The sequence below is a fragment of the Callospermophilus lateralis genome, chromosome 11 (assembly GCF_048772815.1).
Source record: "Callospermophilus lateralis isolate mCalLat2 chromosome 11, mCalLat2.hap1, whole genome shotgun sequence".
Lineage (NCBI taxonomy): Eukaryota > Metazoa > Chordata > Mammalia > Rodentia > Sciuridae > Callospermophilus > Callospermophilus lateralis.
In genome coordinates, this window is record NC_135315.1 from 41,818,987 (window position 1) to 41,844,336 (window position 25,350).

General features: G+C 51.9%; 1 protein-coding gene across 2 annotated transcripts; it reads left to right on the forward strand.

Moving 5' to 3' along the window:
* The first annotated feature begins 274 nt into the window (after positions 1 to 274).
* Slc13a2 (solute carrier family 13 member 2) lies at positions 275 to 22,775 on the forward strand. Of its 2 annotated transcripts, none has more exons than XM_076870343.1 (12): positions 275 to 376; positions 14,849 to 14,978; positions 16,039 to 16,171; positions 16,280 to 16,479; positions 17,123 to 17,303; positions 17,429 to 17,551; positions 19,177 to 19,395; positions 19,596 to 19,684; positions 19,948 to 20,069; positions 21,203 to 21,364; positions 21,974 to 22,111; positions 22,614 to 22,775. In XM_076870343.1, exons 1-12 carry the CDS (start codon positions 275 to 277, stop codon positions 22,773 to 22,775), a joined length of 1,761 nt encoding a protein of 586 aa, XP_076726458.1. The 2 variants fall into 2 exon arrangements, with proteins under 2 accessions (XP_076726458.1, XP_076726457.1); XM_076870342.1 differs by having other exon boundaries at positions 14,849 to 14,977; positions 16,035 to 16,171.
* Positions 22,776 to 25,350: the final 2,575 nt, after the last annotated feature.

The window sequence follows — 25,350 nt, forward strand, 5'->3', positions numbered from 1 at the left end:
CTAGAAGGAATCTGAAGCTTTTATTCCTTGGCCTTTCCCCCTCCCTGTCTTTGCAAAGTCTTCCTGATCTTTCCTCCTCCAGTAAGTCCCTCCTCCTTATTCCCACCTCCTGGCTCCAAAAACACTGTGATTGCCAGGGTAGGTCAATGGTTAACACTCAACTGGCTTTATATAAGCCTGCCCCGGGGCCACCTACTGGCTGTGCCTTCTGTTTGGTCTTCAGTTCCTTGGCTCCTGGAGACTGTGGCTCTGGCAGCTCCAGTTGGTCCACACCATGGCCACCTGCTGGCAGGGCCTGTGGGCCTATCGCTCCTATCTGATTGTGTTGCTTCTGCCCATCCTTCTGCTGCCTCTGCCCATCCTCGTTCCCAGTAAGGTAAGGACTTGGGGTTCTGGGCACAGAAAGCTCCAGGGGAGGCAGGGGAGGGTCTGTCTGGGCCAGGGTGGGACATCCTTAGGACCCAGCATAGCCTCCTCATCTCCTCTGCCCTGGAAGTGTCATTACAACCTCCTGGTCCTCCTGAGGGCTGAGGTCCAAGAGGTCAAAGGGGGCTTTTGCTTGGTACCCAGAAGCAGAAGTCCCTTGTGAATCAATCAGGTGCATTTGAAATCTGCTGCTTTGGGGAACAGGAAGCCAATTCTGTCTGTAAAGGAGATGCAGGAGGAAGCCGATGGAGTCCATCTGCCTACCACGTGCCCACTCAAGTCCCTGCACTGGGCTCTTTGGGGGCAAGGGGGTGATGTGGAGGACAGGAAAAGGGAGATCGGTGGCTAGGTTTGGGAGGGAAGGAAGGAAAGTAGGAGAAAGCTGGCCTCAGGTAGTTTGTACCTTCACAGGTGTAAATAAAAAGAGAAGTTGACCTGTAACCTCAAGGGCTAGGTCTGCTGAGGAGGGGAATGGGAAGAGGGGAACCCCTGTCAATGCACATAGTCAGGGCACAGGGTCCCTGCCTCCTCCCCCAGCCCCAGCAGAAGTGATAATTTCATCTCATTCATTTGAGCCCCCACCTCATGGCCTGCACCCTGTACCCAGTAAACCCAGTCCCCATTTTATGAAGCAAGTCCCACCCTCCCATTTTACAGATGGGGAAAGTAGAGTCATTTACTCAAAAGTCCCAGGACAGATCCTGGTTTCATGGAGCCAGGTTTTTGTACACTGTAGGGAAAGAAATGCAGAATTATGAATCTAGAATTAGCCTGCTGACCTAAGAGACGAACTTCCTCTCAGGTCAAAGCCAGTGATGTCTCTGATGGGAATCCATCCGATGCATTTTTCAAATAGGCAAGTGTGATAACCCCACCGTCACCACCCTAGGGGAAGCACAACCCAGAAAGATCCAGTAATTTTCCCAAGGTCCCGCAGGAAAACCTGAACCTGTGCTAGAAACCAGGCCTTTTGGTGGGAATGCAGTGTGTTAGGAGGCCCAGCTGTCCCTTTAGTATAGCTGGTCCTGCCACCCACAGCTGGCCCAGACACTGCCTACCCTGTCCTAATTCTGAGGGGGCCCTCAGAACCCACTTGCAAAGACTTTGCTCCTACAATTATCCTGTCTTCCCTGAATGGTCAATTTCTCCCCTGCTGCCTGATCTCTCTCTCTCCCATCAGCACACAAACATCCCATAATATCTCTCATCTTGAACAGACAAGACCCCTCCCTCATCCCATCTCCACACACTCCTTCCTCTCTTCTCTCTCACAACAGCAGACCCAAAGACCCTGCCTACACCACACCTGCACTTTCTTCATTGACTGGCTCCCAGCTCCAGAGACCCGGGTCCCCACCAGCTTCCATGGCACCAAACAAACCCCACAGTCCACCTGCACCTTTCTCTACCCTTTAGCAGCTTCCATCATAGCCAGTCACCCTTCTCTCTGCCACTGTCATCGCTGGCTTCTGTGACACCTTCTGGTTTTCCTTTCACCTTTCCTGGCTCCTCCTCCATCTGATGCTGGAGGCTTGAGGTTTCCCAGGGTCCCCTCCAGCCCCTCCCCTTTCCCTCCTTCTCCCCCCCTCCCCCAGGTGACCTTATGGTGTCTCACATGCTTTTAAAAGCGTCTCTATGCTGAGTCCCTGGTCTGTACATTTGTATTTTTCAACTAACCCTGATGGCTTCTCCATTTGAATATTTTTTCTGTAAGTAGCTACACATCTCCACATCCAAATCAAAACCCTGAGTGCCCATCTTCTCCAGCAGGGTCTTCCCTCAGTCTCACCAAGAAATGATTCGACCTGCTCCTTCATTGTGCTGAGCCAAAAACTCAGGGTCCCTGTCTCCTCCCCCAGCCCCAGCAGAAGTGATAATTTCATCTCATTCATTTGAGTCACCCTAGAGGGCTCACCATCCATGTCCACACTCACCAGCAGGCCCTGTGTACCCGCTGTCCCCAAAACACCACAGATGCACCCCACTTTATGATGTGGTAATCTCCAATAAACTCCACCTAGGTTGAACTATTGCCAAGCTGAAAACGCACTTCATGAACCCAACCTACGACCCATCCTGGCTTAGCAACACCATGGAACAGGGGTGTACACCCTCATAACTGTGTGGCTGACTGGCAGCAGTGTCTCACTGACGCTACCCTGTATCACCCAAGGGGACATGACCACATATTGCTAGCCTAGGAAAGACCAAAATTCAAATCTACCAGCATGGTTTCTGCTGAATATATGTCAATTTTGCACCAACATGAGTGGAAAATCATTAAATTGAACCATCATAAGTTGGGGACATTGGTACTCTGAATGGAATCCCAGGGTGGGGATGTTGTCATTTCTCACCTGTCCTACCCCTGCCTGGACCATTCTTCACCCAGCAGTCAGGATGATCTCAAAACCTAAGATCATGTCACTAACCCTCCAACCCCAAGTGGGCTTCCCATCAAACTTGGAATTAAATCCAAACCTCTCAGAATAAGCACCTTCCTGAGGCTCTGCCCCCTGCCAACCCCTCAGACTCCATGTCCTACCTCTTACATTCCACCTCCAGGTCACTTGTCCATAGGTAGTCGTTCTAGTCTTCTCTCTGCCCCTCAGACTGCTCCGCCCTGCCTGGACCATTCTCCCAGGTGCCTCCACTTAAGACCATCTCAGAAAACCTCTCCGATCTTCCAGCCTCTCTTTATTATATACCCCTATTTTTGTTATAGAACATTCACTATCTGAAACAATCTTTTGGTTTCCTTTTCTGCTTATCCTCTGACTTCCTGCACTAGAATGTAGGCCCCAGGCGGGCAGTGGCCTCATCTCAACCTGGGCAGAATCCCAGGGTCACAGAGCAGATGCTCAGAAAGTACTTCTTGAGGGGAGAAATAAAGGTAGGAAGAGATGCAAAGGGAACCCTTTTCTGAATTCCCATTGAATCTCTGCTTTCTGTAATAAGTCTCTAGACTAAGGCTGTGGCCCCCAATGTGGGAAGGAGAAACCCCACACTAGGCTCAGACCTGAGTCCATAATAATAGTTGACATTTATTGAGTATACTTGATGTGCTAGGCATTAGGCCAGGCATCTCAAAGTATTAGCTCACTTATTTCTCACAAAAGCCTCATTGTGACTATTGCCACACTGTTATCTCCGTTTTACAGACATGTAAACCAAGGCACAGGATGATAAAGCTATTTGCTTAAACTTCCAGCTAGAAAAAAAAAGTGTAGAATGAAACTTGGTCTTGGGGTCTCTGCCTGAGGCTGTTCACAGAGGCAGGGTGTTACCCCCATTGTGACCCCCTCCCAAGCCTTCCTCCTTCGAGCCCATCCAGCCAAACCTCCTGCCATCCTTCCACTCCAGATGTCTGTGGAGCACTTGCTCTGTGCCAGGGGTTCTGGAAAGGAACACAAAGATTCTGTCCTCAAGCTCCTTACAGTCTAGAGACAGGCATTTATGCCACACAGAGATACAACAAGAAGTCTGCAGAACTCAGAGGGGGGAGCAAATTCTTCCAATGGAATCAAGGGAGAATCTGAAGCAGGTGGTGTTCGGTGAGGTTCCGGTCAGAGGCAGATGTAGGGGGCAGGCCAGGTGGAGGGAAGGCCAGGAGGAAAAGTGCAGGGCTGGAGACAGCAGAAATGGCCACAGAACCCTTAAATGCTGGTCCCCTCTGACGGTCCCTGCCAATCGGGGACAGTAGACTCTAAAGTTCTCCCTGCACCCCCAGCCCTGAAGCCAGAAGCACCCTCAGTGTGTGGCACCTTCCATTCATTCATTCGTGCATCCCTTCCCTTATGGGTAAAGCCAGGCCTGAATGCCATGTGACGGGTCCCATTTATGTGCATGGAGGAGAGAAATTGGCGAAATGGGCATTCCTCATGGGGGCGTGAAGTGGGGAGACATATGGAAAGCACATGCTATACAAGCCATGGAAACACTAGAGCGGCTTTCGACTGTGACTCAGAGAGGGGCTGCTGTGCACGCAGGGAGGGCAGCCTCCCGAGGGGCAGACAGCAGTCTGAGCCCTGAATGGCAGGTAGGAGCCAGTCAAGCCCAGTTCTGGGTGAAGAGCAGTCTGGGCAGAACATGCAGCAAGTACCAAGGACTGAGGACAGGAGCGAGCTTGGCAAGGTGGCCTGAAGTGAGACAATCAGAGTGTTTAAGACAAGGTTAGAGATGGAGGGAGAGATCATCCAATGTCCTGCAAGGCCAGGGGAAGGAGCAGAGATCTTAGGCTATGGACCATGAATGGTAAATGATTGGCTCCAGGGTCAAGCGGCTAGTAAGTTAAGAGTCAAAAGCGCAGTTGGGTGTGTTGGTGCTCACAAGTTTGAGGCCAACCTGGGCAATTCAGCAAGACCCTGTCTCAAAATAAAAAAGAAAATGGGCTGGAGATGCAGCACAGTGGTAGAGGGACATCCCTGGTAAAGCAAAATTAAACAAATAAAAATTAAAAATAGCAAATGCCTCCTGAGACTCAAAGGGACCATCTGTAAAGACAGACTCCCAAAAATATTTTAAAAAAAGAAAAAAGAAAAAAAAAAAGACAGTCTCCCTAGGGCACAGTGTTGGGCAGACAAGAGCTCAGCAGAAATCATTATTGAGTTATAGTGAAAACAGAAGATGATGGAAGTTCTTCATCTGAATTACCCACACGCCTAGAAAGACAAGAACAGGACATGGGGACATGGACACATTAATAACTGTGTAGACAGCCTTCCTGCCAGCTATTCCTGAACCCCAAAGGGCACAGGACTCTCTAGATGACTCACTATGGATCGGAAGACTGTATGAGGAATTTGGACCCTGTATCTTTTGAGACTCTCTGGCTCTTGGTGGATGAAAGCAGAGTCCAGAAAACAAAGTATGCATTTTGGAATCAGATAAGATGTGGATTCAAATATAGTCAAGACCAAGCCTCTCCACCCCTCTCACCTCTAAGGGGCTGTTTCTTGTGAAGATGAGACAACACATCCTCCACACCCAGAGTGCCCACCTCCAGGCTTCCTCACCTCCAGCTCCCTCCACGCTCTGCCTCTTGTTGCATTCCGGGTCCCCCCCAGAAACACCACCGGGCCTCAGGCTCCATATATATGCCTCACTTCCCCACAGTTCTGTTCTGATGGGCTGTTGTCCACTTGAGGACCTCAGATGTTCCCACCTGTGAAACAGGAAGGCACATCTGGTCATCCCCTCAGAGTGGCAGCTATGGTCCCCGAGGGCAGATACAAGCAAGCAGCACCTGGGGCTGTGCAGAGACAGGTTCCCTCGTCTCTAGGGTACCTGAAAGTAGCACTAGAAGAAGGAGCCAGCCTCCAAGCAAAATTAAAGGGGGAATCCCTGGAGTAGAGAGAGAAGGTTCCCCAACTCGGACTTTGCCCTCAGATTGCAAATCACATCCCTGATTATCAGCGGCTCCAAGGTGAAAGCCAGGAATGGAAAAGAAGGTACAATTTTCAACAGCCACATTTCCTGGATGTAATCCAGCAAGGGCTGTGATGAGGATCAAATTCGCCTGGGAGTGTGGGAATGCTGTGTTCATGTGGCCCCGACTTAGCTTGCGTTGGCTCTTTACTGGACACAGAAAAGCCTGGCTGTGGCCCAAACTGTGATGTCAGGAATCTTCCCCCTGCTTTTGTTATTTCTGATACTCAGAAATCCATTGTCTCAGTCCCAGCTACTCGGGAAGCTGAGGCAGTCGATCATTCGAGCCCAGGAGTTCAAAGCCTGCCTGAGCAACAAGGTGAGACCTGATCTCCAAAAAGAAAGAAAGGAAGGAGGAAAGAAATTCTATCCTCTCTCGGAGCAGAAGATGATGCAACAAAGTCCTTTGCATAGGGGGGCAGAAATAAACAGAGTCCACCCAAGTGAGACGCAGCCATCATCGCCTGCATTTGCAGAGCCCCAGGATGGGCAGGGAGGGGAATGGGAACACTTCTGAACCGAGGAGGAAAGGGCCAGCTTCAAGTGTGCCCAGCAGGGAGGCTGTGAGCACCGGGAGCCGATGGCGGGCTAAGTAGAGCAGGGTACCCCCCAGACTGGTCAGGAGAGCATATTTGGCTTTCTAGGGGTTGGGCAGAGTTGGAAGTGAGAGAAGGATGTGGTGTGGGGGAGCAAAACCAAGGGGAGTTGGCAATCTGAACAAATCTCAACTGTTGAGGGCCACCTGCTGCTGGAGTTGCGGTTTGGCTTCTGGACGGGTTGCTGTGGAGACAGTGGAATGCATTTTTATAAGTGAATCGACCGTTGTCCCCTTTGTATATTCAGTCCTCAAAGGTATTAGGCATTTGACATCTGCCTGGAAAGGATGTCATCCTGCCAGCATTTCTTTTTTTCTTTTCATAATTTAATAGCTGGATTCCAATACGGTCATCTCTTTATAAGCCTATCTGTTTTACTTACTGCATTTTAAAAACTTGTTCTAGGGCTGGGGCTGGGGGGCTCAGTTAGTACAGCACTTGCCTAGCATGTGTGAGGCACTGGGTTTGATTCTTAGCACTGCATATCAATAAATAAAAAAATAAAGGGCTATTGACAACTAAAATATATATTTAAAGAAAAAGGAATTTGAAGTCTTCATCAAGCTGCCAAGGGGGGTCCTTGTACCCCAAACAGGTTAAGAACCCCCAAATTAGAGAACTCGTGTGTAATTTTATTTTATTTTTTGTACCAGGGATTGAATCCAGGGCCTCACACATGCTAGATGAGCACTCTACCACTGAGCCACAGCCCCAATTCTTTTTGTTTGGCTTTGAGACAGGGTCTCACTAAGTTGTCCAGGCTGGTCTTGAACTTAGCCATCGTCCTGCCTCAGCCTCCTGAGTAGCTGGAATCACAGATGTGTACCACTATGTCTGGCCACTGGTACTCAGTTTTTTCTCTTTTCTTTCTTTATTTTTTTCTTTTTTCTTTTTTTGTTCTGTTTGGTGTTTTTGTTTTTGATACTGGGGATTGAACCCAGGGCCTCACACCTCACACATGCTAACCACATGCCTTACCACTGATCTACACCTCCAGTCCCTGTGTAATCTTTTAATAAAACACCAGCCTGACCATTTCACTCTATCTGCTTTAAAGCCTTCAAAGGACTCCGGCTTTTATCTTCCCAATAAAGTCCTAGGTCAGCACATCGGGTTCTTTCCGAGTATACACCCTTCCAGGAATGGATCTGGATCTTTTCTGCCATGTTCTGTTCCCTCTGTGCTTACCCCCTCACCCCAACCCCTCTTGCCTACCAACCGAACTCCTACTCATCCCTCAGCACCCACTCAGCAACCCCTTTCTTGAACCCCCTCTTCAGCCCAAATGGAAGGAGACTCAGGGAGGAAGCCCTTCTCCTCTGGGCACCCACCCTTCTCGTCTCTCCTTTAGAGTGGTGCTTGGCAGGATGCCACCCAGTGCCCCACCTTGCTTCTGAGCCCTAGGAATGCTCATTGCCGGCCGCATCCCCGCTTTCAGGGGCAGAGGGCCAGCGGGAGAGGCCTGCTGTGTGCCAGTGCATTCCCACCCTGGGTTAACCTTCAATCACCAGGAGAAGTAAGCTGTGACACCTTGAGACTGTGGGTGTATTTGCTTCTGCCTGACAGCCACAGCCCGTGATATCCGCATTCTTTGACCTTGCCCACATCGGCCGCTCACCCAGGGTCCAGAATCTGCCCTGGATTCTCTGGTTCATTCATTTCCATCTGTGCTCATGCATCCTGATTCCCTGCAGTCCAGGAGCATGTGGCTTTCACAACGCCAGCCTTGTTATTTGGTCAGGGGATGCAATGCCTTATAACCTATTTCTGCACATTCACACCTGTTATTCCTTTACTTTTTTTACTCTCCCAGGCAGGTCAGTGTTTCTCTTATTCCTATTTGTAACTATATAAAGGGGATACATGTGTGTACAGCTGGAAAGGCTGTGTATTTCTTAGGGGAAAAAAAGAAATAAAAGAAAATCAAGAGAGGTTAAGTAATTTGTCCAAAAACACACAGTAATAAATCTGGGCCTGGGCACTCAGGGTTTTTTGTTGTTGTTGTTGTTGTTGTTGTTGTTGTTGTTGTTTTGACTCCCGATGTGTGCTTTCCCATTGGAAAAGAAGCATGCTGTCAGCCTTAGGGTTTGGGAGCCCTTTTCTGTCCACTGTTGACAGCCCACCCAGCCAGGTTCTACAGACCAGGCTACACATACTTAAACTTCCTGGGGGCACAACTGGGCCTGACTAATGTCTCTCTCCCAGGGCCTGCATTCATTCACTCAGTCATTCAGGATGCTAGCTCTACTGCAAAGATGCCAGGCTCCCTGCTGGAATGAGCAGAAAAGGGCTCAGACCCCAGAGGGCACAGCCCAGCAAAAAAAAAAAAAAAAAATTGATGCTTATCATTTAGTTCATAAAACAATGCTGATTATAGGCTGCAATAACCATTGTGCAGAAGAGGTACCAGAACTTAGAGTGTGAAAAATGGGGAATCTACCCCAGCCTGGAAGCCAAGTTTCCCTGGAGAAGGAAGGTTTGAGCTGAGATCTTAAGCCTGAGTAGAGGGGCTGGGGATATAGCTCAGTGACAGAGTGCCTGCCCGGCATGCATGAGGCCTTGGGTTCAATTCCCAGTTCTACAAGAAAGAAAAAAAAAAGGTTGTAGATATCGTAGGGAGACAAGTAGGCCTTGATGTACAAAGGCCCTGTGGCCAGAGCAGAGACAGCAAGGAGGGAGGTTTTAAGGCCCAAGGCCCACAGGGATGGGGATGTGGCTCAGTGGTAGAGAGTGAAAGCATGTGAGAGGCACTAAGTTCAATCACCAGCACCAAGGAGGGGGAAAAAAAGACAGGAGGCAGAGACCAGTCCTGAACTTTGGTACCTGAAAGCAGCAGGAGCCACTGAAGGGATCTGAGCTGCTTCAAGTTGAGTGGCTGTGTGCTGAGGGAGAGGAATGCAAATTAAATAGATTTGTGCCTTGAGATCACTGGATCCAGCAAGGAGAAGTGATTTCAGGGACAAGAGAGCAAACAGACAGATGGATGAGGAGACTTTTACAGGAGTCTTGGGGACAGAGGCTGGGCCTTAGATCAGACTAGAGGCCCACAGTTGAAGAAAAATAAAATACATGGGAGTGTGTGAGGGGTTGAACCAGCCAGACCCAGGGAGGGTGCTTGTGGAGTGAGTGACTGATGAACAGGCCAGAGGCTGGACTCCATTCCCCCCACCCCAGTCCCAGGGCCTCCAGCAGCAGGGACTGTATGGAGGTGGGGACAAGGGGGTATAAACAGGGCTATGAACCTCCAAGGATGGGGAGAAGCACAAGTGGGAAAGGAAGGGCCAAGGCCAACAAAGAAGGGAAGGGAGAGACCCAGAGACTGTGCTCCTGTCCTCGGGAGCTCAGAGACAGACACTGGGCTGGGATGTGGCTCAGGGGCAGAACGCTTGCCTAGCATGTGTGAGGCCCTGCATTCAATCTTCCATACAGTGAGAAGATACTGAGAAGATAAATGCTCATATGCTACAACCGAGGAACAACTGGCATGGGGAAGCAGGAGGCAGTGACAGGCAGTAGCAAGAGCAGCAACCCCCAGGAGAAGACTCTTCTCCGCTGGTTTCTGAGCTCCAGGGGAGGAGGCTGCAGTCAGCAGTATAGGCTGTTCCTTGCACAACTCAAAATGTGAACAGCGCCCTTGAACTCATGTAGTTTATCAGTCCTGGAGAGCTGCTGGCCATGAGCTACCGGATGAACTTGGCCAGCTCAAGTTCCATAAAGCCAGGCTGCAAGGCAGAGAGCCCTAGGCTTGGAGGACAGGCTAATCCTGAATTCCCACCTCTAGGGCAGGGGAAACTGATTTTGAAATCAGACATGTGTGGGACCAAGAAGAAAGGATCCCAAGTGCTCTGTCCTTCAGGAGTGCACCCAGGGGGACTCTCAAAATACTGTCAGCTCCCCAACCTGGAGCCCAGATCCTCCCAGCTTAACAGGCACTGTGGAGCCTCACTGAGTCTCAGCTTCCCTCCTCCAAATATTGCTTTGAGATTCATAAAATAAAATATGTAGAATTAAAAGGAACCCTATTATTTTGAAATATGGTTATTAAATCATGGAAACAGACATCGCAATTCAGAGGTATATGTGCTTCCTTATCAGTGCATTAGAAAGACCTAGCATTGGTATAATAACTACCATAATGTCAGATAGCAATCTGTATAAACAATGTATGGAGATATATTCTGAGATAACTACAACTGATCTGGGCACGTATTCAATATCCGACAGCCACAATAAAATATTTGTAAGAGCTGAGCACACCTATAGTCCCAGCTATTGGGGAGGCTGAGGCAGGAGGATTGCTTGAGTACAGGAGTTGCAGGCCAGTCTGGGGAACATGGCAAATCTGTCTCAAAAAAAGCAAGAAAGAAATGAAAAAAGAAAAAAGAAAAACGTCTGTAACAAAGTCACCAATAATACTATAAACAGTGCTTGTAATCCCAGCTTCTCAGGATGCTGGAGGGTCACAAATTTGAGGCCAGCCTGGGCAATTTAGCAAAATCCCATCTCAAAATTAAAAAAAAAAAAAAATGGGCTGGGGATGTAGCTCAGTGCTTGCCCAGCATGTGTAAAACCCTGAGTTCAATCCCCTGTACTGCAAAAAGAAAAGAAAAAGTTAACAGCATGGGCCAGGCACAGTGGCGCACGCCTGTGATCCCAGCAGCTCAGGAGGTGGAGGCAGGAGGATCACAAGTTCAAAGCCAGCCTCAGCAACAGCGAGGCACTAAGCAACTCAGTGACACCCTGTCTCTAAAGAAAATACAAAATAGGGCTGGGGTGTGGCTCAGTTGTTAAGCACCCCTGGGATCAATCCCCAGTACCAAAAAAAAAAAAAAAGTAAATAAGCATGACTGTACCTTGATTTATGATGGGATTATGTTCCAATAAACCAACATAAATTGAAAGCATCTAAAGTTGAAAAAGCATTTAATACACCTAACCTCACCTACCTTGAATGTCCTCAGAACACTTCCATTAGACTACAGCTGAGCAAAATTGTCTAACACGAAACCTATTTTGTATTAAGAGTGTTGAATCGTTCATGTAATTATTAAATACTGCACTGAGAGTGAGAAGCAGGACCGTAGTGTGGGCAGTCCCATTGATGAATGGTTATAGTTGATGTACAGGAAAGCAGAGCTTCTCCTGAATGCTTATCCCCCACCCCCACCCCTTTTCTTTTTCCTATACTAGGAATTGAACCCAAGGCCTCTTGCATGCTAAGCAACGGCTCTGCTACTGAGCTCCATCCCCAGCCCTTTTGTTGTTAATTAGTTTTGGAGGATTTTATTGATTTGTTGGTCGAGACAGGTTTTCCCTAAATTGCCCAGGCTGGCCTCGAACTTGGTGATCTTCCTGCCTCAGCCTCCCAAAGGGCTGAGATGACAGGCATGCACCACCACTCCCTGCTGCTTATCACTTTTACAGCATTATAAAGTTGAAAAATTATAAACCAAACCATTTGTAAACCAAGGACAGTCTGTACTGAGACTTTGTGACCTATGTTCATAGCCTTGGTTGGATACTAATGAATAGATGGATTAGTTTTTCCCATCTAATTTCATGGATCCTCAGAATTCCATGCCCCATGATCTAAGAAGAACAAGTCAGCAAATAAGTCTGTGGCTTGACAGACTGCCCTGGAGGCCGGGTGGGGACACAGGGCCAAAGCCACCAGGGTCAGGGAAGGCTTCAGGATAGAATATGAGACAGGTTTTAGAGAGGGACCCAGCATAGTTTTAAAAAGAGAGGGAGTGGGGATGTGTGGCTCAGTGGTAGAGCACAAGTCTGGCATGCATGAGGCCCTGGGTTCAATCCCCAGTACTACAAAAAAAAAAAAAAAAAAGATGGGGGTTGGGGGGAGTGGCAGAAAGGAACCACATGTTAAACATGCTGGAGGGTTGGGGATGTGGCTCAAGTGGTAGTGCACTCGCCCAGTGTGCGTGAGGCACTGGGTTCGATCCTCGGCACCACATAAAAATAAAATAAAGACTTTAAACATGCTGGAGTCACAGGGGCAAGTCTGACTAATAACAACTTCCTTTACAGTGTGGAAATGGGGTCTCAAAAATGAAGCACCTTAGCCAGGCATGGTGGCAAGTACATGTAGTCCCAGCTACTCAGGAGGCTGAGGCAAGAGCATCACTGGAGTCTAGGATTTGAGGCCAATCTGGGCAACACAGTGAGACACCCCCTCCCATCTCAAAATAAATAAATAAAGTGACATGCCTTGACAGAGGCAGGCAACAGAAGTGGCAGGTCCTGGAAAGATAGTTCTGTTTAGATACAGAGCCCCAGCTTATCTCCTCTACACCCCACCTGTCACAGGGAGGCTGAGGCTGAGGACACCTTCAAATGGGAGGCAAATTGAGTTCAGGGTAGAAACTGGGCCCTAAGAACAAGATGGCCCAGTCTATTTGCTTTATATTTGTGCAAATTTTTTTTTCAGTTCTGTGGATGGAACCCAGGTGCCTGCTGAGCAAGCACTCTACCACTGCGCTACATCCCCAGCCTTTTAATTTTTTTAAAAATTTTGGTACAAGGTCTCACTGAGTTGCCCAGGCTTACTCAGTCTCCCAAATAGCTGGTTGCGCCACCACGGTGGTGGCTTTGAGACATCTGCCTGATTTATTTTCACCTGTCTCTTATCAAATGGGGACCATAGCCAGCACCTCACAGAGCATCTAAGTGTGAGTTTTAAAAGCCTTTGAAGCACATACATCACTATGCCTGGCAGAGTGGTCTCATGGTTCCTCTGCAGAGCTTTTTCCTGGGATCAATGCAGTGGCAATTTGCCCCAGCTCTCCTCCTGCCTGTGGCCAGATAGTTCTAGCTAGGTGGGGGGAACACTGGTCCAGAGGGGTTGGTCTGCCCTTAGCCCAAGGGGAGGGTAAGTGACTGGCCAGCCAGTCACTGCAGGTTGGAGAAATACCTGCATCAGCAGAATCCCGCTGGGGGAGGTGAGGGGTGGATCTCTGGTCGAGGGTCAAGGGGCCCCACCCCTGAAGCTGATGGGTTGTGTTCAGGCCGAGATGCGGTGGAGGTTTAATGCAAAGAGAGCCTGCTCGGCTCCACAGTGGGGCTGTGAGCAACTGTGCGGGCTGCATGCTGCGGGACTCCAGGGAACCTTTACATGACTGCAAGCAAAGTTCTCTTGGGAAGCCCTGGGACGTAGGCAATCCAGATGCCCTATCCCATCCTGGCTCTGCCACTCCTTAGCTCTGGGACCTTGAGCAAGCCACTTCACTCTCGGAGCTCATCCATAAAGGGGGACCACCACACCCTCCTTAATGGCTCTTTTGTTTGACACCCCGCTCTTAAGAGTTGTTAAGCATCTTCCTGTTCCCCCAGGGAACCCCCTACCCCTACCCTAAGGGACCTTTGCCAAGCTTCAGGGTACTAAGGGGATGAGGTGCCAAAGGGTGAGCCTAGGAGGGGAGAAGGACGGGGCAGTTGGAACAGCTAAGCGAGAATCCCTTCTCCCAGCCTGTGGTCCAACTAATCCCTGCAGGACGCCCCTTTCTTTGGCAAACAGGGCAGGTGCCTCCTTCCCTGGAGGCCTCCTCTGGCTAATGATTCCCCAGCCCTGGGAGAGGCTCTGTCAAGTAGGCTGGACCCTTGACTTCTGGGGCCAACTGTCTGGCCCTCATTCTGCTCCAGCTTAAGCTTGAGGTCAAACTTCTCTTGACTTAGAGGCCTTGGTAAGGGAAGGGGGTCTTCTGGTACCTAAAGACTATGCCTCAGGGTCTCCCCATAATTCCCTGAGCAACCTAGGGATGGGGAAACCTTTCAGGGGGTCTATAAATGTGAACATGCCTCTGGAGTTGTGGGATGCAGCCGCCAGATCAGGGTTGCTACAAAGAAGACCACCGACCCGCCCAGAACAAGATTCGCTCCAAAGCCTGCTGGGTCCTGGGCTCTAAGGATTCAAATGCCACAAAACTGACTCTGTCCCCCTGGGGCTTGCCTCCTAGCAGAGGAGACACGAATCATACAAATAAAAACATTCTCACAGGTTGTGATAAGAGATAGGGAAGGGACCTGGCAGGGGCCCACATCACCCAGGTCCCACTCCTTCCTCTGTCAGCCCCCGTTTCATCTCAGGATCTTAACCTGGGCCCCATGCAGTCCTCTGTGGCTGGATGGGGCCTGACAGCCAACTCCAGTCTCTTCAGTATGACTGGATGATAATGTCTGGGCCGCCAAGGTCAAAGACAAGGCTGTGAGTGCCTTGCTTTATTTTTTCATTTCTATCTGAAACTGGGACCTTGGGTTTGGGACTCATGGGTTTTGCAGGCTCCCCACCCGCCATGCTGTTATGGATTACCTGGTTTCTCTTGGGGACAGAAGGGGACGCACCCCTGCCCCCTCCATCAGCTCTGCTGCTCCCCTCCTGCCCACAGGAAGCCTACTGCGCCTACACCATCATCCTCATGGCGCTCTTCTGGTGCACCGAGGCTCTGCCCCTGGCCGTCACTGCCCTCTTCCCCATCATCCTGTTCCCCATGATGGGTATCCTGGATGCCTCTGAGGTGAGCCCCACCCATCCATCCATAGGAGGAAGGGATCCCAGGGAGAGGGCATGGGTTTCTTGAGAGCCCTGGTAACCAAGGGAGCCTCACTGCAGGCGGTGTGCATACCGCTGCTTGACAGGCCATAGAACAGTGAGAGAGGAACTAGGGAGAGGCCAAGGAGGGCATTCTAGAAATGTGTGTGGCTGGTGTGGAAAGACCATTAGAAGCCAGAGTGACAAGATTTCCAAGGAGGTTGAAGGCCTGGTGCAGGAAAAGGGCTCTGAGAATCTGTAAAAAGAGTTTGTCAGCCCCTCATTATCCACAAGGGATCGGCTCCAGGACCTCATGATACCCAAGTCCCAGGATGCTCCAGTCCCTTTAACAAAATGGCATAGCGTTTGCATATAACATATGCACATCCTCCTTATATTTTAAGTTTCTCTATAGATTACTTATACTACCTAATTCAATGTCAATAGTTGTTCTTCTGTATTGTTTAGGGAATAATGATGGGGTGGGGTATAGATGAGCTTTTTTTAAAAAAAAAAATGTTTTCCATTCATGGTTGGTGCAGAACCCACAGATAGAGAGGGCGGGCTTTATACTCCTGGTTCAGAGGTTCTTGAACGTGAAAGAGCACCAGAAACCCCTGGAGGGCTGGGTCCGCCCCTGAGTTTCTGATTTAGTAGGTGAGAGTGGTTTCATTTCTAGCAAGTTGCATTTGATGGTGAGGAAGGTGAGTTCATCTGATGGCCACTTGTAGAAAACCACTGCTCTGCTTTCTAGAAAGAGCATAAAATTATTTTTATTTCCCATTCCGTGGCTTGAACCATGAGCAGGATCAGGCTAGATTGTCGCCCAGTCATCCTGAAGGGACAAAGAGTGAGTTTGGCAAGAACTGGGGAACCTGGTTAATATCAAATGGCAGATAATCCAAAGGCCATTTCCATTTAGTCCCGAAAGCTCAGGGGAGAGCCAGTCTGCAGGGACGTTAGTGACTGCACCCTAAAAGCACAGGAGCATCGTGGGAGACCCCAGGTCTACCTGTGGTTTCAGTCCCATCCCTGCCCACCAGGTCTGCATCGAGTACCTCAAGGACACTAACGTCCTGTTCATCGGGGGGCTGTTCGTGGCCATCGCTGTGGAGCACTGGAACCTGCACAAACGCATTGCCCTCCGGGTGCTCCTCCTCATCGGGGTGCGGCCGGCCCTGTGAGTTCCCACAAACCAGGACAGGAGAATAGGGGTCGGGCGGCGCTCGGGGCTCCCAGTCCCTGAAGGGGAGCTGGAATGTCAGTGTGTCCACCTGCTTGTCCTTAGGCTACTCCTAGGCTTCATGCTGGTCACTGCCTTCCTGTCCATGTGGATCAGCAACACAGCCACCACGGCCATGATGGTGCCCATTGCGCATGCGGTCCTGGAGCAGCTACATGGCACACCCAAGGACATCGAGGAGGGGAGTGACAACCCTACCTTCGAGCTCCAGGAACCAAATTCCAAGAAGGAGGTGACCAAGCTTGGTGAGAGAGAAGAGGCAGGCCCTACCCCAACCACTCAGTTCTTGGGGGAAGATCTGAGAGGCCGTCCTTCCCCAAGGGTGGTCATCTTGGAGCCTTTGTGGAGAGAAGAGGGAATTGAGAGGCACAGTGACCAGCTTGATCAGGGTTGCCTAGAACTTTCCTGGTTTTACAATCCCAAGACCCATGGGCTAGGGGTGGAGATCAGTGGTAGAGCCGCTCAAGCCCTGTTTTGATCCCTAGTACTGCAATGAAGTTTTCAAAATAAAATAAAATAGGAATACCCTCAGCCAGTCCTGGGCAATCCAAGAGGCATGGTCACCCTAGGAGAAGAGAGCTGGAGCCTGGGTGGGCAGGCAGTGCCCTAGGCACCATCCCTGCCTTATTTGGATAATCCTTTTCTCTTCTCTGTGCCTCAGTTCCCTCTCTCCAGAGAGGATGGACCAGATGGTGTCTAAAGGTACTCTCAGCCTGAGGCTCCAGGGAATTCTGGGCCCACTCAGACCTAGGAACAGCTTCTGTCCTCCTCCCAGCCCAGGTCTAGGCTGTCCACTGACAAGGTACCCTGGGGGCCATGGAGCCTCAACCATGTTCCCCGAAGCTGTCCCTATGCCTGTCCCAACCTGAACTTTCCCTTATTCCTCAGATAATGGGCAGGCCACCCCTGTCGCCACTGCTCCTTCAAAGCCGAAAATACAGAAAACCCAGGAGCAGATCCGCTTCACGCAGTGCATGAGCCTGTGCGTCTGCTACTCGGCCAGCATCGGGGGCATCGCCACACTGACTGGCACCACACCCAACCTAGTGCTGCAAGGCCAGGTCTCCTCGTGAGTGACGGAGGGCAGGAGGCATGACAGGGCTGGGGTAGGGGAGGCCTGAGCTCTCCCTGGGAAGCAATTGGGGCTGGGCAGTTGCTGTGGCAATGTCACACAGCAGCCTATGTCCCCTTCAGGATCTTCCCCGAAAACCCTAACGTGGTGAACTTTGCCTCCTGGTTCGGCTTTGCCTTCCCCACCATGGTGATCTTGCTGATTCTGGCTTGGCTTTGGCTTCAGATCCTCTTCCTGGGTTTCAAGTAAGTGGCGGAGTGAATAAGAGATGCCCAGGTCTTTGTCTGTACCCCTGGGAGCTTCTGGTGGGGTCCAGATGTGAAAAATGACAGAGCCCTTGAGAAGGCTCTTTCTCCCAAGGCCCCTCGGTGCACTTGACCTACTATTTGAGGGAATTGCTTGGTGGATGATGTTACCTAAATTGAGATGAGCTCTGTCTTGAGGGTGGCTGCATTAGATTTTTCAGTGCTGGGATTGAAAACTAGGTCTCCTGATGCCCATACCAGGCCCCTTCCCCTAATGCTCCACAGTCCTTGGATAAGTTCTTAAGGAACATGACAATTGTAGAAGCATTTGTTATGTTCCTACTGCATGCTTGGGGCCTGTGCTAAGTGCTGAGAATATTGATGGGCATTTGGCAAATCCTTGATAGATGATGATATGGTGAAGACCATGACAGAGGATGAAGTGCTTCTGGTAGTGGATACTCTAAGATGCTTCTCAAAGAGACAATGTCTGAGCCCACTTTTGCAGGACTAAAATCAGTCAAGTAGAGAACAGATCAACACATTCCAAAGCATAGAGGCAAGGAAGAGCCTGTGCATTTGGAGGGACTCTAACTCTGTGGGTCTGAAACACAAAAAAGAAAAGGGGCGGTGGGGGAAGTATCAGGACCCAAAACTCAAGAATCGGGCAGGGGAAGATTGCAGAAGATATTGTGAGCCACGTGAAGATTTGAGGACTTGTTCTTGAGGTCAAGAGTAATGATAATAACCCTGAGTTACTCCTAGTCACTTTTGGGGATCTATGTTGAAAATCCTTGGAGACCCTGATAAGACTCAGTTGGAATCGAGTCTGGGATTGATTAGTGATGTCTACTGTGCATACAGCACAGGAGTGGTGGTATCAGTGCTACTGTGGTCTGAGTTATTGGCCCTGCCTTCCCAGGCCAAGGGGAGCCATTGCAAGTTTGTAAGCATCATTGCTATACTTTCAGCAAATCACTTGGTCACATATGAGGAGGTTGGATTAAGGTGGAGGGGGGCTGGTACAAGGCAAGGTGGTAGTTGAAGAGATCAGTACAGTGCCAGGCACCATGGGGAAGTCAAAGATGTGTAAAGCATGCTCTTTGCCCTTGAAGAACTCATAGTCCAGAAGGCAAGTGAGATTTACCCAGTGAAAAGTTAAATGTCAACACAAGTTACATAAGCAGTGCAAGGAAACAGGCCATAGCCTCCTGTGCCACTGAGGACAATTCCAGTGGGGCTCAGGCTGGCAGGGGACACCAGAGGCCAGCAGGAGGATTTTCTGAGAGGCTTGTGAAGGAGGGGAGCTATGAGTCAGCACTGGGAGGAGACAGAGGGTCCAAGCCACTAGGTCCTACTAGGCCAGCCAAAGAGATCCCTTGGAGGAAGGAAATCAACAGGGCAGGTGGAGCAGGGACAAGCACAAGTCAACCTGCTCCCCCTGGTAAGCCATGGTCCCCTCTGAGTCTTCTGCTCTTCTCCAAAACCATCAGTAGAGTCAGGGCTAGTGGAGTGACCCCAAAATGACTTCTCTGGGCTTCAGTCTTCTCATCATAGATACTCAGAGCCCCTGGCTCCCTGCCTGGTATAGGGCCTCATGAGCTGTTCCTGCCCTCTGCCTACAGCTTCCGGAAGAATTTTGGCTTTGGAGAACAGGAAAATGAGCGAAAGGACGCAGCCTTACAAGTCATCCATAGAGAGCACAAGCTGCTGGGCCCCATGAGCTTTGCAGAAAAGGCTGTCACCATCCTCTTTGTGGCCTTGGTCCTGCTGTGGTTCACACGAGAGCCGGGTTTTTTTGAAGGCTGGGGTAACCTAGCTTTTCCTAATGACAAGGGCGAAAGGTGAGAGCTGTTGGGGAGGAGGAGACATACCTGAGGCTTAATGCTGGGAGGTGAGGGAAGGGAGCAGAGTCCCCAGTGCAGAACACAAGGTCACTCTTGGGGTGGGGGTTGGAGGACAGAGGCTTCTCTCTACCACCCTTCCACCCTGTGAGTCTGAGCAGTCTTGAGCCACAAAGTCTGCCCTCCTTGCCCACCCACAGCATGGCCTCCGATGGGACAGTGGCCATCTTCATCAGCATAATTATGTTCATCCTGCCCTCCAAGATCCCAGGGCTGACCCAGAACCCAGGTAAGCACCTGGACTGGGCAAGAAAGGGTCTCTGGTCAGCCCCTGCCTTCAGGCATGTAATGCATCTTTGGAAGAAGTCAACAAAACCCAGAGAGGTTGGGGTGACTTGCCAAGGGCACAGGGACTCAGGAAGGAAGTTGGAACATTGTAGAACTGAGGGATTCCCTCCTGCATGCACTAAGCTCTGAAGGGACCCACTCAGGAGCCCTCAAGTGGAGGCCGGTTGGCTCTGGGTGACCCATCCTTCTCTGCTTGGGGAGTAGAAAAACCAGGGAGGCTGAAGGCCCCTCCCGCCCTCCTCAACTGGAAGACAGTGAACGAGAAGATGCCCTGGAATATCGTGTTCTTGCTGGGTGGTGGCTTTGCCCTGGCCAAAGGCAGTGAGGTGAGAGACCCGCCAGCCCCCTCCCCAGACTGTTTGAGGGAAACCCTGTGGGAGGGAGAGAGAGGCCCTGCTTGCGCCCCCCAAAGGGCAGACATGATCCCCACTTAGGAGCCCAGCAGTGGGCAACAAGTTTGCGGAAGCTAACGGGACATAGGTGGTGGTCCCATCCACGGAAAGGAAGAAGAAACACGACCCCAGCGACCTCTCCCCACTGGGGTTCTCAGAGCCAAAAGAGAGAGAGACTCTTCACTGGTGGGTGGGGCCTGCTCTCGACAATGAATTCCACCGGGACCTGCCCCTTATCCAAGCCACACAGTAGCTGGAGCACCCAAGAGGTTGGCCAGGCATTGACTGTCTGCCGGTTGCAGCCACCAGGGGGCGCCATGATCACACCAGCCCAGGCTGTGGGGACCAGGGCATCTTTCTCCAGAGTCTCCCTCTAAGAGGGAAATCCCAGAAACTGCACCTGGGCATCTGTTCTGGCTGAGCTCATTCACTGCAGACAGGAGGCAGCTGCCCCAGGTCAGGGATCGGTGTTTGGGGCTCCTGTAGTTAGTTCGTCCATCCACTGTGTCCAGCACTGCACTTCAGATGGCAGCACGGAATGAGGCAAAGTCCCGGCTCCCAGTGCGCCCCGTGCAGTGCGCTTCCAGGCTGGCATTACGGATGTGGGCGGGACAAGACCTGGGAGCTCTTCTCACCCGGTGGACTGCCCATCCTTCTGTCCCCCTCTTCCCAGCCCTCCCCCTACTCTCCCTTCCTGCCAGGAGTAAGGTTCCCTCAGCCCCAACCCACCAGGCTGGAGGGGGCAGGGAGAAGGCTGAATTGACCCAGTGACCCCCTGAGAGGAGTCAGGAAAGCAGGGATAAATGGGGCGAAGGCTTTTACCCCCGCCAAGTCCCAGATTTTCTGAGGACCCTTCCTCCTAGTTTCTCATCTGGCCCTTCTCCCCTCCCCTCGTTGTTCCTCAAGAGCAGCAGAAGGGACCTCTTGATTCTAGGTGGCTCCTGTCTTCCCCTCAGAGTCGTTTTTCACTCCGAAGACCTTGGGGATGTGGCAGGAGCAGGATCCTCCCAGAGCCCCCAGCAGAGGGCTAGGGGCTCTGTCTCCTAATGCCACCCTCCTGCCCCTAGAAATCCGGCCTGTCTGCGTGGCTGGGAGACAAACTGTCCCCACTGCAGAGTGTACCGCCGCCCGCTACCGCCTTCCTCCTGTGTCTCCTGGTTGCCACCTTCACTGAGTGCGCCAGCAACGTGGCCACCACCACACTCTTCCTGCCCATCCTGGCGTCCATGGTGAGCTGGACCTCTCCCCCAGGCATCCCTCCTGGCTGCCCCACCAGGGGCTCTGCCTGCTGGGCACAGAGACCTGCCTTCACACCTTCTCTTCTTTCCTGCAGAAGACCCCTGAGCTTTACCCTTCTCCAGATTCTTGGGCTCTCGGGCCCCAAGGCCCTCTGGCCCCTGACTCACCCCCTCCCTGGTAACATCACCCCGTGAATATCCTGATGGGGCTCAGAGGTGGCCTCGCCCACCTCCCTGCCCCAGCCCCTGTTCTGGTCATTCCAGAGGTGACGGGTAAAATTGCTCCCTGGAGCGTCCCCAGCCCCTTCCTCTCCAGGCGCGTTCCCACAGCCTTTGATGACACCTCCCGAGCCCCTTTGAGATCTGTTTTATGGGCCCCTCCCCTCACTACGCCCCGCAGCACACTCATCCCCTCCAGGGAGGTCAAGGGGCCTTTCCCAGGTCACCCAGGGCTTTCTGGCAGAAGCGATGGATTATGACCAGAGAGTGTGCAGGGGGTTGGGGTTGTCCCCCAGGCCGGGGAAGCAGGAGAACTGGGGCCACAACCTTCCCTCTGGGATGGGGACCAAGCTCAGCTCTGCCCCACTGTCCCCTCTCCAGGCTCAGGCCATCTGCCTCCACCCGCTCTATGTCATGCTCCCCTGCACTCTGGCGGCCTCCCTGGCCTTCATGCTGCCCGTGGCCACCCCACCCAACGCCATCGTCTTCTCTTTCGGGGGCCTCAAAGTGTCAGATATGGTGAGTGGCAAGCAAGGCTGGAGGTCTCAGCACTCCTTCCGGCCCTGTCTTTCCAACTTCTTGGGCCGCAAAGAAGGCTGAAAGGCACTGAGAGTCTCCAAGCTGAGAGTGGGACCCTCGGGGGTGAGGGGACAGCAGGGGAGACTGGGGACAGGACCCCTCAGTTGGAACATCTTCAAGCACTTCCAGCCCTGGGCCATGAGAGAGGGAAGGAAGTGGGGGACATGAGGAAGATCCAGAGGGCCTGGTGTACCCATGCTACGGAGATGAACTCAGAGACAACAAGGCCCAGGTTTGCAGCTCATGAGGAGCCCCCTTTTCCCGGTGAGCCCTGGGAGTCAAGAAAATAGCAAGAAAGTTGCCAAGCCCTGTGGGCTAGATCACAAGAAGGACTTCCCAGAGTTTTGCTATTGGAAGGGCTCGGAGCACCCCTGGACACTTGAGAGGTACTTAATGGTGCTGCTCAGTATCTGCTTAATTGAACTGGCTCTCCTCCCACCAGGCCCGGGCGGGATTCCTGCTCAACATCATCGGAGTGCTGGTCATCACACTAGCCATCAACAGCTGGGCCATCCCCATCTTTGACCTGCACACTTTCCCTTTCTGGGCCCAATTCAATACCACAACCCAATGCCTTCTCAACACCACCACGCCAGGCCCCTAGATTGGGGTGCCGCCTAGCCATGCCCAGGAAAATCCCACCCCGTCCCATTTCCTCTGAGCCAGGAGGGGACACTCCAAGTTCTAAGCCCTGGGCTGAAGACTGAGAGAAAGGCCCACGTCTACACAATCGAGTATGCTTGTGAAGGTGTGTGCTCATCTCTAGTGTGTCAGAGGAAAGCATGTGTATCTACGCATGCATGTGTGTGTGCGCCGGTGCGTGTGAGGATGGTGCTGCCGTGAGTGTGTCCGAGGGGGGTTTGCGTGCGTGTTTGGTGGTGCACACGTGTGTGTTCACAGAAAATACACCCTGCCCTTCTTTGTCTCCCCAGCTTAGTGACCAGACCCCTTTGCACTGTATTTATTGAAACTCAGGGTTGGAGTGGCCTGGGAGCAAGGCCTGTCTCAGGGACTGGTGCAGCGTTCTGAGGTCTCCCCAGGCTCCCGGGTTTGGGGAGGGTTCAAATATTAGCTGATTAAAGTCTTTTTCAGTAGAGTCTGGGGTGTCTCTCACAGCGCTCTCTAGACTGCTCCACAACACGGCGTGGGGGTGGGGCCAGGCTGGAGATCTGGCGGGAGGGGGCCTGGTCTCTGTTCTGCGGCTCCCTTGACATCCCTCCCACCCACAGGAGAAGGTAATGGTCAGGCACCCCTGCCAGGGCCGATCGGAGTGGGCGCAGCCACCCAGGATAGCAGCACTGACATCACCAGGACTGTTAATTGGGAGCTGCCAGTCCCTGCGTGTCTTTGGGAAAACCGGCCTCCCCGTTCCCAGAGCACTCCCTGAGCATTTACATAAAACTCCATGCCCCTGCCAATTCCTCACCGACCCTTCCTCCAGCTGGAAAAACCGGTCCCACCAGATCAGAGGAGGCAGGCTGGCTGACCCATGCAGGGTGCCCAGAAAGATGGACCCTCACCCCAAATGGCACCCTGCAGCAAGAAGAACGTAGGTTAGACTCATAGGAACAGGCTCAAAACTGCCATGACCTTCTGAGTTCAGAAGCAGACAACCTTGGATGATTCTGCCTCTTGATTCCACACTTGCCCTCCTCTGCCACCTCACCCTGAACTCTCATAGGCTCCAGAGCTTTCATTTATCTGGCAAAGTGGGCATAGGCTAGGGAAGGATGATACTACAGCTAGCATCCATTCTAGGAGCTCAACATCCTTTCCTGGCTAGAAGTTCATCTTTGCGTCTATCCCAAGTTCCTTCACTGTGGAGGGTGGTATGTAAGCCTTGAGCTCATCTGGATGGAAGTTTCTAGAGTTTCATCCACTTCCCTCCTGCTGCAGTGGTAAAGAGATATTTACCATCAGCCTCGTGGTTGAATGGAAAAAGGAGCTGAGATGTGAAGGGAGAAAGGATTTCATTCTGCACCCCTCCTAGGCTGAGCTTTCACTGCATCTCCCCAGAGCTGGGGGACTCACGGGCAGTGCAGCTAGGAGGGGGCTACTGTACAGGGGAGAACATGGCTGTCCCCAGGGGACAGAGGATCCTGACAGGACATGCCAGACTTCCAGGAGAGCAAGGAGTGTCAGGAGAGTGGCTCCACCTCCCCCCCGGCCCCCCAGGCTGGCATTCCTCAAACGTGAAGCACAGTCATAAATCACATCTCCTTCCCAGACCTGCACCAGGACCCCCCAAAGCCCCAGGCAACAGTCCCCTCACTGGGAACAGGCCAGCCCCAGAATGGCGGAGCTCCCCCAGTAGCTTACCCACAATGCACTGGGTAAGCAGAAGCAGCCTCAGCTCCCCCCCACCGCCCGAGTCGCCCTGCCCCATAGCAAGGAGGACCCTCTGTTATTGCTATCTTCAGGACCCTGCTGAGGAATTGCTATCCAGCCCTGACTGGGGAAAAGTTTTCTCAGGGTGCATACCCCCCTCCCAGTGTTCTCAGCTCCATGTCCCTCGTAGTCCCGCTCAGAGAGAGCTGGGTGTAGAGTGAGGTCACATAGCAATCCCAGGAGATGAGGAACAGCTGGCTCAGCCTTCTTGGGAGAGGTGGACCCAAGGCAAGCTGGGTCTAGAAGTTGACTGTGATGGGTGCGATCACCCTGTTCAGGGACCAAATCTTCCTCTGATGCTCAGAAACCTCCCTCCTCAGCAGGCAGGAGGGCGGCCCGATGGCAGGAGGCACCTGTCAGGCTAATCACCGTCATTAGCTGGACAATAAAGCAGCACAGACTGGGCTAGCCTTTGAAAGAAGGGCCTGCCAGCCCAGGTCGGCTCACACAGGCAGCCTAGCAGCTGGGCCTCTTTGGCACACACAATCAAGACGGTGGCAGGTGGATGGGACATTGCTGGGACCTGATCTCCCTGCCAGGTACCCACACCCCATCATTGATGATGCCCTCCAGGAAGCAAGGGGCTTTGGGTGTCTCCTACCTGCAGACCTTGTGCGGTAGTGAGCTCCCTGTTGCTGGAGAACATCAATGAAGCTGAATCCAGAGGACAGCCTGCCTGACGGAGCCGTGTCCCCCATTCCCACGTGGAGCCTGGTGCAAGGAATATTGTATAAATGAACAAATGGATGAGTGGGTCAGAAGCAGAGAGGGTTTTCTGGCTCCCCGGTGGG